Here is a 16505-nt window from a genome sequence, read left to right on the forward strand (position 1 = left end):
CTTTGAATGATGAACTGTTCTCGCTGCACACGACGGAGGGGAAAAGGTGGTTCCACTCAACCACATCCGCTGAATGAAAAACACTTTCTGATTTAGTGGCCAAGACTCAGCACTCGCTTTTGGTGAAATGGAGTCTAAAAATATATAAAAATATAGTGTGGCAAAAAAGGAATGAATATGGAATACTGATGATCAAGATGTGATGATACGTCTGAAGGTACCGGAATATATTCCTGTTTAAGTGCATTATTTTCATTTATGATCTTTTGAAAAAAAAAACAGAAACGAGAAATATTTCTTCGAAGTTTCAAATTTGTGAGTTTAAGTACCAATTTCATCATTGAAACGATAGCTTTGCTTGAATAGTTTCAGGTAATTAAACTCGTTGATAGATAATAAACACATTCAATGATAGTTGTTAATGTGTTTTCACCAGGGTCCCAAACAGAAGAAGGGTACACAAGCTTGGGTCTATGTAATATTATGTAGAGTAGTAATTTTAAATGACATGTTGCTTTGAAAAAAAATTAGCGTATGTACCCGATAGTTCTGTTGGCAGTGTTAGTGATGTTTTCAACGTGCGTATACCAAGAAATATTATTGGTAAGCTGAGTTTTGAGCTTTTTAAAAGATGTTACGCACTCAAGGTTGACGTTATCGATGACTTAGCCGAAAGACGGGAATGGGTTAGGGTGATGCAAAAAATGCATTCTCTTGCATTCAGTGGGATTTAAGAACATTAGCCGTTGAGAGCACTAGTTTGATATGTTATCCAGATCTGATCGAAGAATAAAGTACCCTGTTTTCGAGTTTGCCGACGCAATTTTGCCAAGGCAACCAAACAAAAGTGAACTTACTATACTACGACGAACACCAGCTAATCGGCGAGGCTACTGCCACTCGTGGCTCATGTGAAAGGAAACGCTGCGTGCTCGTCACACTTCTCGTTTTGGCCACGCTAATGCTGTGTCGGTTGTGGGTCGGGGTAGACTAGATCTCCTTGTTATAGTTCGTTCCCATCAATGGAGAATCGAAGGCACGTTTTCGCTGTCCCGCCAAGTTTGTAAACAACGTCATACTCCACAGTGCTATATGAAAAAGAACAGTAACATTCGATCAGCACGTTCTCATCGTTTATTTTGTCGATTTCAGCTTGGCGAGGTGAGTGCCTTGCGCCTTGAGCTGGTGTCAACCGCTGCCGACTTGCACCCTGGCCTAGGCGTGGCATTGCTGTTCACGCTCCAGAGCTTCCTGGTCGAGATGCAGAGCAACCACGATAGCGTACTCAATCTCATGGCTCCCTTGGCAACAATGGTGAGCGCTTGATGGTCGCAAAGACCAAGCTCCTTTAATGAATGTGCAGTAGCGTACTACGTATGGTTTTAAAATGTAAATTCAGATCACAGAACCGCGTGTGGCTGGGTGAAATTAAGAGAAATAAAAGTGTTTCCAGCCATGCTTGGGTAACATTATCACAGGGTCAATCGACGCAGCTCGTAGATTGGTCCAAACGAGGTCTTAACAAACAATAATAAAATAAACGTCGTTGATCACCGAGTTGACTTCATTGCACGCGGAAGAAGGTTGGACAGGTGTAAGACATATGCGCAAGCGTATTTGGGGGAGGCGGGAGGGGGTGTAAAGTCGCAGCCTGTTCATTGGCTCTAAAGGGGCCCTGGAACACTTCTTGAGCACTGCCATGAAACACTTCCGATTGGTAGTAGAGGCTCCTGAAAACACGCTAGCCGAATAATAGAGCAACGCCCGCAGCCAGGATTTACAATAATTTATCAAAGTCAGCTAAAAATTGCTTTCTATTCTCTCGACAAATAACAGAAGACGCTCAAAAATCACTCCCAGAATGTCATATATCAGCCATTGGCTGATTTGAACATGGCATGCTCGGTTGTTACAGAGACCGCCACAGGAGGCTTTGACTTGTACACGCGTGCGTGTGCGATCGCACTGAAAAAGCCACGCATTCGAAGGAAAAAAAAAAAGTGCTCAAGCTCACGAGGCACGCGTGACGTATCTTTTATTTTTTTTTTTTTGCTCCTGGCGTCATTGCCTACTTAGCTTCTAGTGCTCTCGTTGGGACGAGAGAAGAGAGAACGCAATGACAGCACGCCATAACTCTTTGTAACTCCATTCGCACTAGAAGGATTCTTAATGTTTTTGTGGCGTTGAATTCGTGAGGCGATAAGCCGTTCCCGTGAAACTTGAAAAAGTGTTTCAGGGCCCCTTTAACGTGCCCCTTCAAAGAGAGTCACTTACGTCCCCCCCCCCCCCCTTCATAAGAAGACTGCCCGAAACGAGTCCCTCATGCTTTCTGTTTTTTTAGAGCATAGTCGAGTTTACACAGCGCCGTCTTGTTATTGCCTTGTTTACTGCCGGGATATCATTTACTCATTTAGTTTGCCGACTCGCCCAGGTGCATGTAAATTCGAGGCCTAAACTACCGTCATTGTTGGAAAAATAATGGGTCACAGGCAGGAACGTGCGCATTTTGTACCTAGCGCAAATGGTCGCACCTATTTTTAGACGACCTTCCCTAGGACAGCAATGATCGTAGTTTGACATACTTTTGTTTACTTTTTTTAATATCAGCGCACTCACTACACGGCGTGAACAATACTATGTCACGATGGCAGTGCATGCGCTGTTCGTGATATGGTAGTACCACGCACGTCGCAATAAATTAATACATGGCACAAGGTCTCGTTCAGACAGTTTTGATGTCTTGAGATAGATTGGGAGGGTTTGTTGGTCAGCTGCCAGCTCGTAATAAGATCACGTACTGCGGGACGCCAACACACAAAAAAAAAGCTTGTTCCTCACTCGCCGTTGTGGCTGCTGGTGGCGCTGACTGACGCTCCCACGTTTTAATGCACCTTTATACCCTATAAAGTGGATGAAGAGATGTCCGCTGTCATAGCTGTGCTAGAGCAGCGAACGCGTAATTAGAAGACTCCAGGTTACATCTCTGCCCGTGGCAAGTTTTCTCTTCGTCCAATATTCTTTCTTTAAATTTAGGTTAAAGTTACTTCCAAAAGTGTCCCCTGCACTTTCCTTGGCATTACTGCCTGGTAGGTTTCATTAATATCACAACACACACACAAAAACAAGAACGGTCACGTGACAAAAAAGCGGCTCGAAGTGTGATTCTATGCTTATTGTTTATACGACACGAGTAAATACTTCCTTTCTTTTGAATTATTATATAATGACAGTAAAAGCATTGTTGGTTTTAGAAACCAATTTAGATAAATGGTAAATTTGTATATCACTCGGACTATTAATCTTTCTTCTTTCAAAATTTACATATACACTGTGCCGTGCGTAACGACTCGGAAAATGGGATAGACAGAATCAAAAATAAATTAATGAGTGAATGAATGAAATAATCGATAGATAATAAATAATACGTCATCATATACAGCTTATCTGATGTCTACCCTATTAATCAATATCCTGTGCAGGTTGCTTTCTAGCTTCAATATTTACAGCGTGAGACAGCACCACAGCAAAGAAGGCACACAAGACGCAGCGCTCTTTGTGTCTTCCATTTTTTGGTGTCGTCACGCTCTGTAAATATGAATTGGTGTCTACTTCAGAACAAAAACTTCTCCCACTGACCTCTAAGCCTCGCTGATTTGCGTGAGAAGTGTTCTTTATAAGTCTATACAAATTTATCAAGTAATAACACTTCCTTACCACGTTTCTCATCTCTGCAGTTCTAATTTCTTGGAATTCGTTCAGACGTTCTAACTGTTCAGCGCTTATTGTCGAATACTGAATGATATAGGCTGGCCTTGTTCTATCGCTCACATTACTGTTTCCCCATCTTATTGAATTGTACGGTGTCATTTTTCGGTCTATCTCATGCTCTTGGATATTTTTTTTGATGTCCTTTGTTATTATCCAGGTTTTTGCTTGAGATTTTAGGACTGCCAAAATGACTGTGAAATTTATGCAATAATAAGGATTCGTAGGAGTTTAAAAATGTGCACATAATTTTATATTTGCGGCACTTTTACTTTACCTGACCAAAAGTGTGATTGCGATATGGATGTGTACTCACAGAATCTTTCGGCGTTTATGTACGAATTCATCCTTCGTAGCTAGAAATGTGCAGGTGATAACACGCCAGGTTCATTAATTAAAAGGACTTGTACTTCCGTCATGAAAAGCACACAATTTTCGCTACATCTACTTTCCAATTACATAGAACCGGCGCATCGTGCTATGAGCCCGATGACGAATTCTAGCTGCCGTCCACTGATTCTTTAAGGCAAGGTGTCTGTGTATCTATTGAGTAATGCGCTCATATGTAGCCTCCACTAAGAACTCTACGGTCAGGTTGAGTACTTGGTGTGTCTACTCCACGCAATCGCAATCGCCATTTGGCATGCTTGGGTATCGTTTGTCGAAAAATGTGCTCTTACAACTTGCCTATGAAGAGTATTATGTGACGATGGACAACATGCGCCGTTCGTGACATGGACGTATCAAGCACGCGGCAGTAATGCAAACAAAACATGCTTGAGAAACGATGATAATCGCTGTGTTGCACAAAGACGCCCCAGAGGCGCCTTTTTTGTCTCAGAGTGCCCTTGTTTCTAAGTAGCATTGTGAAATGCTGCTTCGAATCGGTGAATCCAGAACGATGTCCTTCCATGAGTTGGATTAGAATGTGGGCTCTTTTTAATAGAGCGTATACATATTAGAGCTAAATAATGCCACAAGGGTGTAACCACGCCATATGAGGTGCGCACCAGCCTGGCTCTTAAGAGAGGTGTCTTATCGTACAGTCACCACAGTAGCCAACATTCCTAGCTCTCCTCGAGTTATACCAACGTGAACGTTACTCTCACGTCACTGTAGGCTTGCGGGCAATCAGTGTGACGTAGCAATATTGATTAGAAGGAGGAGAGTACCATATTTTGCGGAAATAAAGCAAGAGCAAGCCAGGTTATCGTTCTTGTTGTGTGTCAAAAAGATTCCTAGAAGCATGTAAAGTATATTTAGGAGTATACATTCATCTGTTTCACGGGGCTCAGGCGAGTGAGCGCCGGTGGAATCCTCTGCGGCTTCTGCTGCCGGTGACCAAGGGCGCCTCGCTGGTGTTCCTGCTGCCGGTGTCCTCCTATGGAAACGCGCTGCTCTTCGACTATGCGCGCATGTCTTGCTGGGAGATGGTAAGTCGAGCGTGAAACATTTAGTTGCGATTGCTATTGTCTTCGGCGCTTTGAAACACTGCTGCGCGAGAGTGCCAAGCAATTGTAGAGGGGTCGGTTTGAAAATATCCGACAAATTAAGGACTCCTCATTGCCGAAACGTAATGCATCGCTGCGCTAAAAGAAACATAGAAAAGGTGTACACAGAATGAACGCACATATTTTTGTGCGTGCTTTTTTAGTTAAATGTGTACACGAGCTAACTAAAAGGCGTTACTGTACTTTATAATTGTACTACACGCAGTACAGCAATGCAGGGGCCACCACGGTAGACGAGTAGTCTGAATTCTCCGCTACCAACCCGAAGGACATGAATTCGATCCCGGCCACAGCCGTTGTAATCGATAGTAATAGGTACTGTGCCATATTGAAGTACAGCAAAGTCCCGCAATATGGATCAGAGCCTAGGTCGATTTGGGACGCTTAACACTATAGGCTGACCTACAGGTGGTGAAATCAAAGGCGAACTGAATACAAAATAATCAACGGAATTATTCTTGTTTTCATATGAAACGAGTGAATGAATAAATAAACTTCAAGACCGTTCTACGCATATGACATCTCATAAAACAGAAGAATAGGCAAGCAAGTGCCACCACTTGGCGAACTCATACAATGTTCTCTTACTTTTCTACATGATATCTCCGTCGTTGTTTCATCTGTATTTCTCTCTTTATCTCCTATTTTATGACCTGTCCTTCTCAGTCCTTTCCTCCTGAACCTTTCAACACCTTTCATCATACTTCTCTTTATCAACATTTACTTTTCTGTACTGTTCATGAATTTACTATGGTTTATTTTCTCATTATTTATGGCAGGGTGCTGAGAGCTCGTATTCACCTAGCTTTATAAAACATAAGACAAAAACTCATACACAAGAAGCCAAATAGTCGACTGTCGATGAGAGAGAACACACAGGAATTCAGAGATTCGCTTCAGAATCGATTTGAGGCACTAAACGAGATAACCGACGTTAGAGTTCACACAATGAACGATAATATTACTAGTGTAGTGGGGAATTCGCAAGGCAATAACCAGTGGGAGTATCTCTGAGTGCGAAGTGCGAGCGTGTGCACGAGCTGTAGACGCTGAACTACTCGAGTATTTGTGTCCATACCAGCTGTCTGCCTACTACTTGGCGTCACTATTAAACTCTCTTGCAAAGTGGTCGAGGTGCTGGGTTCACAAATCTGGAACTTCGAAGCCGGAAGCTGCCCACTGCATCAGCAATGCCTGATCAGACGACCGAGCAAGGTGCCACACTGCAAAGCACGGCCCAATCTCAACTGGTCATCGTGCCTTCCACCCTGCGCCAACGGAATCCCCTCTTCTTCAGCGGCACCGAGGACCAAGATGTGGAAGACTGGTTGCAGCTGTTTGAACAGATGAGCGTCATTAACAAGTGGGACGGCCCCTCCAAATTGAAGTATGCCCCATTTTATCTCAAAAACGTCGCCAACCTGTGGTTCACAAACCACCGTACTGAATTTACCACTTGGGCCGCTTTCAAGACCACCCTTGCAGCTGTGTTCGATCGCCCCGCAGTGCGCAAGCTGCGTGCTGAACAGCGCCTACGCGGACGTGCACAACGGCAGGGTGAAAACTTGACAAGCTATATTGAAGATGTTATCAATTTACGACGGTGCTTTTATTCTTAGGTGACCGAACAAGACAAGATCCAGCGTATCTTGAAAGGCATAGACGATGATGCCTTTCAAATGTTGCTGGCGAAGGGCCCAAGTACCATATCCGAACTTGTGACTTTGTGCCAGAGCTTGGAGGAGGTTCGCAAACACCGTGCATCAGTTCGGAGGTCGACGACAGAAGACGACTCTGTCGCTGCACCCTGGCCGCTGCTGGTGACAGCACCCTGCTGGAGCAGATAAAAGAATATGTACGCGAAGAGGTCGCACGACAGCTTTCGTGTCCCTCGTATCTTCCGACCACCGAAGCACCAACGAACTGCCTAACGCCGACCATCAGACAGGCTATTCAGGAGCAGGTCTCCGAGGCGTTGCCATTACCTACGTCTGTCTGTCCACCAACACCTGTTGCCGCGCCACTGACTTATGCGGCCGTCGCGGCAATGCCTCTGCCTCGTTTGCCATTGTATACGCCTCAACCTGCGCGACCGTCTACCGTGCCGTTTCCAGCTCCACAGCAGCATGCCAGCCAGAAATCCTTTGCAAACTGCTGACAACCGGCCCATATGTTACTTTTGCGGAATTCCCGGCCACGTTGCATGTCTATGTCGTCGGCGCTTCGCAGTTAAAGCACCAAGACACCCTGCCTACTCATTTAGGCCTCCATACCACGCACCTCACGTGTCACCTGAAGTTCACGAACGCGACGCGCAAGCTGCTTCCGCCACCCAAACCTCCGCTTCTCGACGTTCTACATCCCGCTCGCCATCCCCTTAAAGAAGTTGTCGTTCTGTATCACCTATTCGTCGACTACCCATCTCTATTAAGAGGGAAAACTAGCTGCCGCAGCTCCGGAGGCACGAGCTGCGCCATTGTATAGTCGTTTAAGTCCTCACCTGTCTACCGTCAATTTTATCGATGTAATCGTCGAAGGTGTACGAACACTTGAACTCATCAATACTGGTCCCGTGATATCTGTGATATGTCAAAGACTCTGCCACTCTCTTCGTAAAATGACGATGCTTTCTCCCGTGGTTTCTCTTAGCACTGTGAGCGCCCAACAAATTGAGCCCGTCGCAGCATGTACAGCAAAAGTGGTTATTTGAGACGTGTTGTACAGCATTGAATTTCACGTGTTGGCTTCATGTTCCCACGGTGTCATCCTAGGATGAGATTTCTTATAACACCATCATGCCATCGTGGACTGCGCTCGGGCCGAAGTGGAGCTGTTACCGTTTCGTGATGCGCCTTCTGTTGATGCGGCCGTATCTAGTGTGGCTAACCTTGTCGTCGTGACAAACATTGACCTTCCTCCTTTCAGTGCCCAGTTTGTCCCTGCCTACTGTGCTTCACTTTCTGACGCTACCATCCTATTCACGCCATCTGACATCTTCGGTAGCCGCCACCACACATCGCTGCCATTCGCCGTTCTTGAGCTTTGTCAAGACACTACCGGGATATTTATTTCCAATACCAACTCGTGCCCCCTCAGTTTGCGCCGCAACGAGACGCTCGGCCACATTCAGCTTATCGATGAAGGTACTATCATTCCTGCCGATTTCTTCGACACCAAGCCGAATATGGAGCTGAACACGTTGTTTCCTCACCCGGCCTGCCTCACACAGCGTGTCTTCAATGCATTTCACCGTTCTATTGACAGCCATCTCGCCCTGGCTCAACGAGAGCAGCTTGTTACCCTGTTGCACCAATTCAGGCGTTCGTTTGACTTTCTCTAAGAACGAACACCACTGTGCACACAATTGACACAGGGAAGAGTGCTCCTTTGCAACAGAGCCCCTATCGTGTGTCGCTGGCGGAGCATCGCGTAATTGCAGAACAAGTAGAAGACATGCTACAGCGTGGAGTCATCAAGCCTTCCTGTAGTCCTTGGTGTTCCTCAGTTGTACTCGTCAAAAAAAAAAAAAGGATGGTTCGTTCAGGTTCTGCGTAGATTACAGGCGCCTAAACAACATTACGAGGAAAGATGTTTACCCTCTTCCTCGTATAGACGATGCTCTCGATTGTCTCCAAGGTACAGAATTCTTCTCCTCGCTTGAACTTCACTCAGGTTATAGACAGGTTCCAATGGCTGAGTCTGATCGTCCGAAAACGGCGTTCGTCAGACCGGATGCCCTCTATGAATTCGCAACACTGCGCCAATTCCTTACCTCGCCACCTGCACTGCGCCATTACGGCCCTACTGCGCCGACGGAAGTACACACAGATGCAAGTGGCGTCGGCCTTGGTGCAGTACTCACGCAACGCAAACCAAGTTTTACAGAGTTTGTGGTCGCTTATGCCAGCCGCGCCCTCACTAAGGCAGAACTCAACTATTCTGTTACGGAAAAAGAGTGCCTCGCGAATGTGTGGGCGTTAAACAAATTTCGCTCCTATTTGTACGGCCATACTTTTGATGTGGTAACTGACCATCGCGCACGCTGCTGGTTGGCTTCACTAAAAGATCCTTCTGGTCGCCTCGAACGTTGGGCACTACGCCTTCAGGAATTCGACATACGCGTCGTCTACCGATCGGGGCTAAAGCACCAGACGTACATGCGCTTTCACGATCACCCGTGAAATCTGATGATACGGATATATTAGCCCTTGACCTTCCCTTCTCTGCCGTCAGCGTCACAGACATGCCATGCTAAAAGCGGAAGGACCCTTGGATCGTCTCGCTCTTGAATAATCTTTCTGACATATCAACTTCTGGTACCCGCGTGCTCTTCGCCGCCAAGAAACGCATTTCGCCATACGGGATGGCCTGTTATACCGTCGCAACTATCAAGTGGCGAGTAGTAAATGACTGCTAGTCATACCCAGTCATATGCGGTCTGATATCTGTGAATATTTTCATGCTCAACCGCGACACGCACACGCCGGTGCGCTAAAGACGTATGAGCGGATCCGCCAACGTTACTACTGGCGGGGTATGTACACGTTTGTACGCAAACACATTCGCTCATGTTCCCTGTGTCACCAGCAGCGCAAGATATTTCCTCATTCACCCGGTCAACTGCAGCCTTTACCATGTCCTGCACGCTCATTTGACCGTGTTGGTGTTGACCTATACGGCCCGCTACCGTGCTCAGTTGGTGGTAATCGATGGGTGATTGTGGCTGCTGACCATCTGACAAGGTATGCTGAAACGGCAGCGCTACCTTCGGCTGGTGCTCGTGACGTTTCAACTTTCATCTTGCATCGGTTCGTTTTTCGTCATGGTGGATCACAGGAGCTTCTGAGTGACAGAGGTCGCGTATTTTTTTCCGAAGTTCTGCAGCAGCTCCTACATTCATGCCGTACGGTACACCGCACATCAACAGCCTACCACCCTCAGGCCCCGCCGTGGTGGTATAGTGGCTAAGGTACTCGGCTGCTGATCCACAGTTCGCGGGATCAAATCCCGGCTGCGGCGGCTGCGTTTCCGATGGAGGCGGAAACGTTGTAGACCCGTGTGCTCAGATTTGGGCGCACGTTAAAGAACCCCAGGTGGTAAAAATTTCCGGAGCCCTCCACTACGGCGTCTCTCATAATCATATGGTAGTTTTGGGACGTTAAACCCCACATATCAATCAACAGCTTACCACCCTCAGACGAACTGCCTAACGGAACGTTCCAATAGAACCCTGAGAGACATGCTCGCTATGTATATTGATTTCGAACACTCCAATTGGGACGTCGTTCTTCCTTTCGCGAGGTATGCCTACAATACGGCGAAATCAACAACAGGCTTTTCTCCATTTTTTTTCTTATATGTTCACGACCCATGCAGCACACTCGACAGAATTATGCCATACAATCCTGATGCCTCCGAGTTCAGTCTAGTTTCTGAGTGGCCGAGCATATCGAAGAGTGTCGTAAGCTTGCATGGTCCTTCACAGCCGATAAATAAAGCCCTCAAGAAAGATCGTCACGACCGTGATATTGTTCAGGACACTTTCCCCGTCGGTTCTCTCGTGTGGCTCCGACTGCCTTTCCTGGACTGACTACCAAGTTTGCACCGAAGTATACTGGCCCTTACTGCGTCATACACCACCCTTCATCACCTATGTGATTGAACCGCTCAAGCCGTCCACAAACAAGTGCCTCCTTGGTCGTGAGACGGTCCACGTCAGTCGCCTCAAGCCCTGCTGCGACCCTCCTGCTCTCTCGTCACCTTGAGTCGCCAAGATGGCTCGTCTTCATTGACGGATATTGTAGTGGGGAATTCGCAAGGCAGTGATCAGTGGGATCATCTCTGAGTGCGAAGTGCGAGCGTGTGCACGAGCTGTAGACGCTGAACTGCTCGAGTATTTGTGTCCATACCGGCTGTCTGCCTACTACTTGGCGTCGCTATAAACTCCCTTCTACTAGTATCATCAAAAAGCGTGCAATTGAAGTTGTAGGTACAGTCACTAGACATTGAACTGGCAAACTATCTCAGGAGACGAAATATCTTATCAAGAGACAAAAAAACAATGATGAAAGCCTCAAATGCAACTGACAAAATAGAGCAATGGAGCTTTCGAAGTTCATAAATTGGCGTAAGGGAGCCGACATCAGGAGGTATAACATAAAAAGAATTGAGCAGGCTGTAAAAAGCAGCGGAAGCCTTAAAGCTGCGTAGGCAGACTAATTCATAGGCAAAAACTGGATGTATGGAGTACGGAGCAAGGAAGGCAATGTCATAACCAATTTGGATAGGATAGTCGAGATGGCGGAGGAGTTCTAGAGAGAGCTGTAGAGAAGTAAAAAAAAAAAACCAGGACGATATTGTGAGAAACAGTAATGAACCAGAGAAATTCAACGTCTTACCAGAAAACGACAGAGGAAGTAAGAAAAGGCATAGAAGGAATGCAAAGAGGCAAAGTCGCTGGTGAGAATAAGGTAAAAACGGACATCCTGAAAGATGGTTGAGTAATTGTGTTAGAAAAATTAGCCACCTTATATACGAAGAGCCTCTTGACAAAAAGGGCACCAGATTCTTGAAAGAGCGCCAATATCATCTTTATTTATAGGAAAGAAGATGTCAAGGACGTGAAAAATTACGGGCCGATCAGCTTACCGTCTATTTTCTACAAAATATTCACAAAAATATTAGCTAATAGAATTAGGGTGATATTAGAGTTCAATCAACCAAAGGACCAAGCAGGATTTCTTACCGGCTACCCCACAATAGACCATATTCATACTATCAATCATGTAATAGAAAATGCACTGAATACAACCAACGTCTACACATAGCTTTCATAGATTACGAGAAGGCGTTTGAGTCAATCTAGACATCACCACTAATGCAGGCACTACGGAATAAAAGCATCGAAGAACCTTACAAAAACATACTGTACCAAATATACAGAGGATGTACAGTCACCATAAAAAAAGCGACAGAATCCCAGTAAAGAAAGTTGTAAGGTAGGAAGACAATCTCTCCAATGATATTCACCGCTTATTTACAGGAGGTATTGAGAACCCTTGATTTGTCCACCGAGTTACTCATCAAGGAAATGTTTTCTGCAAATTGTAGGTTACAAACTCACTCTCCATTGACTCTCATCTCTAGATGAGAGTTAATGGAGAGTACCTTACTAACATCTGATTTGCTGATGACATTGCCTGAGTAGCTCGGGAGACGAATCACAACTCATGATTACTGAACTGGACACAGGAAGTAGAAAAATAGGTCGGAAAATAAATATGCACAAAACTAAAGTGATATGCAACAGTCTCACAAAAAAACAGCACCTTGCGATAGGTGGAGAGACGCTGGAAGTAGTAAAGTAATACGTCTACTTAGGAAAGGATGTAACCGCGGAGCTGAACCATGAGATTAAAATCACTGGAAAAATAAGGATAGGTGCATCACATTCGGCATGCATTCTCACATAATGAATGATAATCTGCCACTAACCCTCAAAAAAAAAAAAGGTATATAAACAGCGGTATCTTGCCACTACTTTCTTACGGAGCAAAAGGCAACAGAAACCTAGAAGGCTTACAAAGAGGGTTGAGCTTAAATTGAGGACAACGTAGTGAGCGATGGTACGGAAAATGACACGTGTAACCTTAAGAAACGAGAGAAGAGCAGTAGGTCAGGGAACAAACGAAGGTTAAGGATATCACAGTTGAAATCAAGAAGAAATGGACGTGGGCCAGCAGGATAATTAATGCTGGTAGGCAGGATAACCGCTGGTCATTAAGGGTAACTGACTGGATTCTCAGAGAAGGCAAACGCACAAAGGACTGACAGAAAGTTAGGTAAATTGATGATATTAAAAGGTTTGCAGGTACAACGTGGCAGGGAAAGCACAAGACCGAGTTGTTTGGCTGACGAGGGGAGAAGTGTTTGCCCTACAGTGGGCGTAGTCAGGCTGATGATGATGACCCACTCTTACCTTCTTTTCCCTACTCCTTTCCATGTTCCTCACCATTACACCATCCCCCCTGACAATCACTTCCATTTGCGATCATCTTGCTGATTTACTATGCTTTGCACTCTTACCTCTAGATAAAAAAAACTTTTTTCTCTTCTCTTTAAATTTATTGCTCCTCACCTTCACTGGCATTTCCTACCTCTCGCTACACTGTACTATGCCCAGCTGCATCATAGTAGCAGCGTGACATGTTGGAACTAATGAATGAGTGTTCTAATTATGGCCCGTGTTTAAATTTATAAACGTTTACTTTGTCACAGTTATAAAAGAAAAGCAAATATAGCATGTTATGGAACATAGCACGCATGACATGCTGCGCTAAAGAACGCAGCATTCTTACCTGCCGTCAGTTTCATGTGGATGCCTCGAAACCCCTGCCCTACAGAGGTCTCATTCTGAATAAAGCGAATATATGACTTGAAAACCACCAAGCTAAATTATTGAATTGCATTGTGCTTTAATACATTTGCTGAGAAAATCAGGGATCATTAAGTAATACTAAATAGCGGAATTTTGACAATTATCAATGGCCACGGCACCTAATCTTTTTTCTGTTGATGATATTTCTGCTCTTTCTGTGCGCTATAAACGGTTTATTCATTATTTTTGGTGCTCTTGGAAAAGTATAGCTCGTAGACGAACATATGCATATGGGAACGGAAAATAAGAAGTTCTTGTTGCACTGGAGTCATGGCCTTGTTACGGCATTGTCCTTATCTAAGCATGTATCAAACCATTTCTAAAAAGGTAACGAAACCATTTCTAATGGCTTGTCATCACGCCCACACACCTGTGAAGCTATCTGCCTGTTGCTATGCCACGGAAGCCAAACAATATCGAAAGGAGCCCAGTTGTGACCTTGTCATATGTCCCACTCATCTTAATTGCCTGACTTTTTTCTTGGTACACCCTTACGGAATGCCATACGATAATTCTCATATAATCTGCTACTAAAAAGTATAGTATTTCCCGTGCGAGGCTTTGATCTCTCAACAGAAAAAAATTGGCCCCGTATCTGGAAAATAATCTGCCAATGTCGTCGAAAGACGATATTCTTGTGTGTGGAGAGAGTAAAGAAAATATTTATTTGATACTCTGCACAAGAAAATCACTGAATGGTATTCTGGAGGCGCTGTGTTAGAGTGCCTCAAGCGTGCGACGGAAGCGAACGAATGCATCAAATCATGTCACACGAGAGACATGAGCGCCATCTGACAGTTTTCATGAAAAACCAAGTGCGTGGCTCTGAGACGGGTGTGCGCGCCCGTTGCAGAGGTGATAAAGTGCAGAACGCAAGGTGACGGGTAGGTGCCATCACCGTCACGTCTTAGCAAAGCATTGGAAACACTTGCTTATTCGTGCAAGCGTTGCACGGTTAGCGCAGCGTGGTAAGCGCTACGGTCCTTAAAGGTACTTATGTATGCATTTTCTAGTAAAAGACGCACATGCAGAGTATACGTGTTGTTATGGTGCTCCAGACATGCGCAGTAATTGATTTTCAGTTCACAATTCCACAAGTATAAACGCTGAACCTTGAGCAACATTGGTGGGCGCTGCGGATGGGGTCTGCCGTTTCAAATACCCAATGCCGTTAAAAGGAAACAAACAGACAAATGTACAGACAGACAGACCAAAATATTTGCGTCGAAAGTCCCCAAGAAAGACTATCGTCTTTAAAGAAACTCCTACAATGTTCCTGAAATGTATCAGTGTTCTATTTTGGCTAGCTCTATAATTATGACATGTTCCGATGATGAACATACATGCAGATACATAAAAGATCTCTGTTTATTGTGCGATTATTGCAATATTAGTTCTCTACTGAGTTTGTGGTATTGGCCTTGGGCAGCACTGGTAACGCCAGCGCCACCGTCGGCAGGGTGCGCTTGGCAGGAATATGTGGTCTCCGTGGCCGCTAAGGCTACGAAAGAAGCGTGCCGCGTGCGTCGTAAAGAAGTTTCAAGCTCCACCTGCGCTGCGGCCTGTATTAATTTGAAGGTTCCTTCACATTTCAACACAACTGAAGCCATTGTAACAAGAACAGTTGCCTCCGAAAGCAATGAACATGGTTTATCAAGGTGTTAATTTCATGTGAACTTTCTGTCACCATTTATAAGAACAATTTATTGTTTCATGTGGATGTTGTATTTGATACGTGTATACGATTGTTAATTATAGCGAAACATATAAGTTATTGTCCTTAAACTATCTCCGGCAGTAACGCTTTAAATGCCGCAAAGGAACTCTGCACACAAAATATCTCCACACGTTCCCCTTCCAAATGTGATTTCCACATTTATCCGTTCGCAGATCAAAATCGGCTTTCCAGTCAAGATTGTCGCTATAGTACTCGAGCTTGTCTCGCTGGTGACCGTCGGTACTGCCATGTTCGACCTGGACAATGTCCCCGCTTGGGCGACGGAACCAGCGCCATTGACTCTGGGGCCGGCCTTCAACGTGACGTCACTGGACATTTTGAATATCACGAGTGCTGTATGAAGTTTGCTCGAAAACGTGGTTTGCGGAAGTCCGCTGTCGTTTCTTTGTATTACGTTATCAGTAAATATATTGTGAATTAATTTGTACTGCTTGAAATGAATGGTTTCCTACTGCAATCTCACTTCTGTTGAGCATCAATAATGCGCCTGTACTGAAACAGGAAGGTGCATTGCCAGCATTGTTTTTCTGGTGGCTGATAACACTGGCTGCGAATTTTCGTGGGAAGACCTGGTCAAGGCTTCGACAACCATGTGGTGCTTTTATATATCTAGCGCGGGAAAGTTTGTCGACAACAAAGAGTTGTTGGACCAATTAACCCATGATTGTGTGCTCCTGTAATTTCCTTTTATTTTTAACAATGTCAATGCTCGCAGAACTGCTCTTCATTCTTTGCACCATGCTTCATTGTTTAATGTGCGCTGCGAAACATGCACCGCGGATAGTGCCCATAGATTTGTTGTGGTACTACAGTTGATACCAAGTGAAAATGCGTAGCAATTAAGCCCGTTTCGAAACACTGGGCTCGTTACATATCCACGTAATCTTAATACGCGCGGAAACGTAACTGCGTATGCAATTACGACGCCGATGTGGGACAGCATCGCGCCGTTTCGTAAAATGGCGTCTCGCACACGTCTGCTTATCGTGTCCTGGAACCTGAATGGCTACGAAGGTTCGTTCCTGACAAACCAGGGCTGTTGTGTCTGTAATTT

The 16505-nt window shown here is 45.1% G+C and overlaps 1 protein-coding gene across 1 annotated transcript in view; it reads left to right on the forward strand.

Annotated features, from left to right (window-relative positions):
* LOC142791789 (Na(+)/citrate cotransporter-like) overlaps window positions 1-16015 on the forward strand; it is a 61039-nt gene extending 45024 nt beyond the window's left edge. The window contains exons 4-6 of the mRNA XM_075885547.1: window positions 1153-1314; window positions 5061-5198; window positions 15604-16015. Coding sequence (XP_075741662.1) covers window positions 1153-1314; window positions 5061-5198; window positions 15604-15792 — 489 coding nt within the window. The 3' untranslated portion in view covers window positions 15793-16015. The remainder of the gene's footprint in view (window positions 1-1152; window positions 1315-5060; window positions 5199-15603) is intronic.
* The last annotated feature ends 490 nt before the right edge of the window (window positions 16016-16505 follow it).

Source organism: Rhipicephalus microplus, chromosome 2 (genome assembly GCF_043290135.1).
Source record: "Rhipicephalus microplus isolate Deutch F79 chromosome 2, USDA_Rmic, whole genome shotgun sequence".
Taxonomy (NCBI): Eukaryota; Metazoa; Arthropoda; class Arachnida; order Ixodida; family Ixodidae; genus Rhipicephalus; species Rhipicephalus microplus.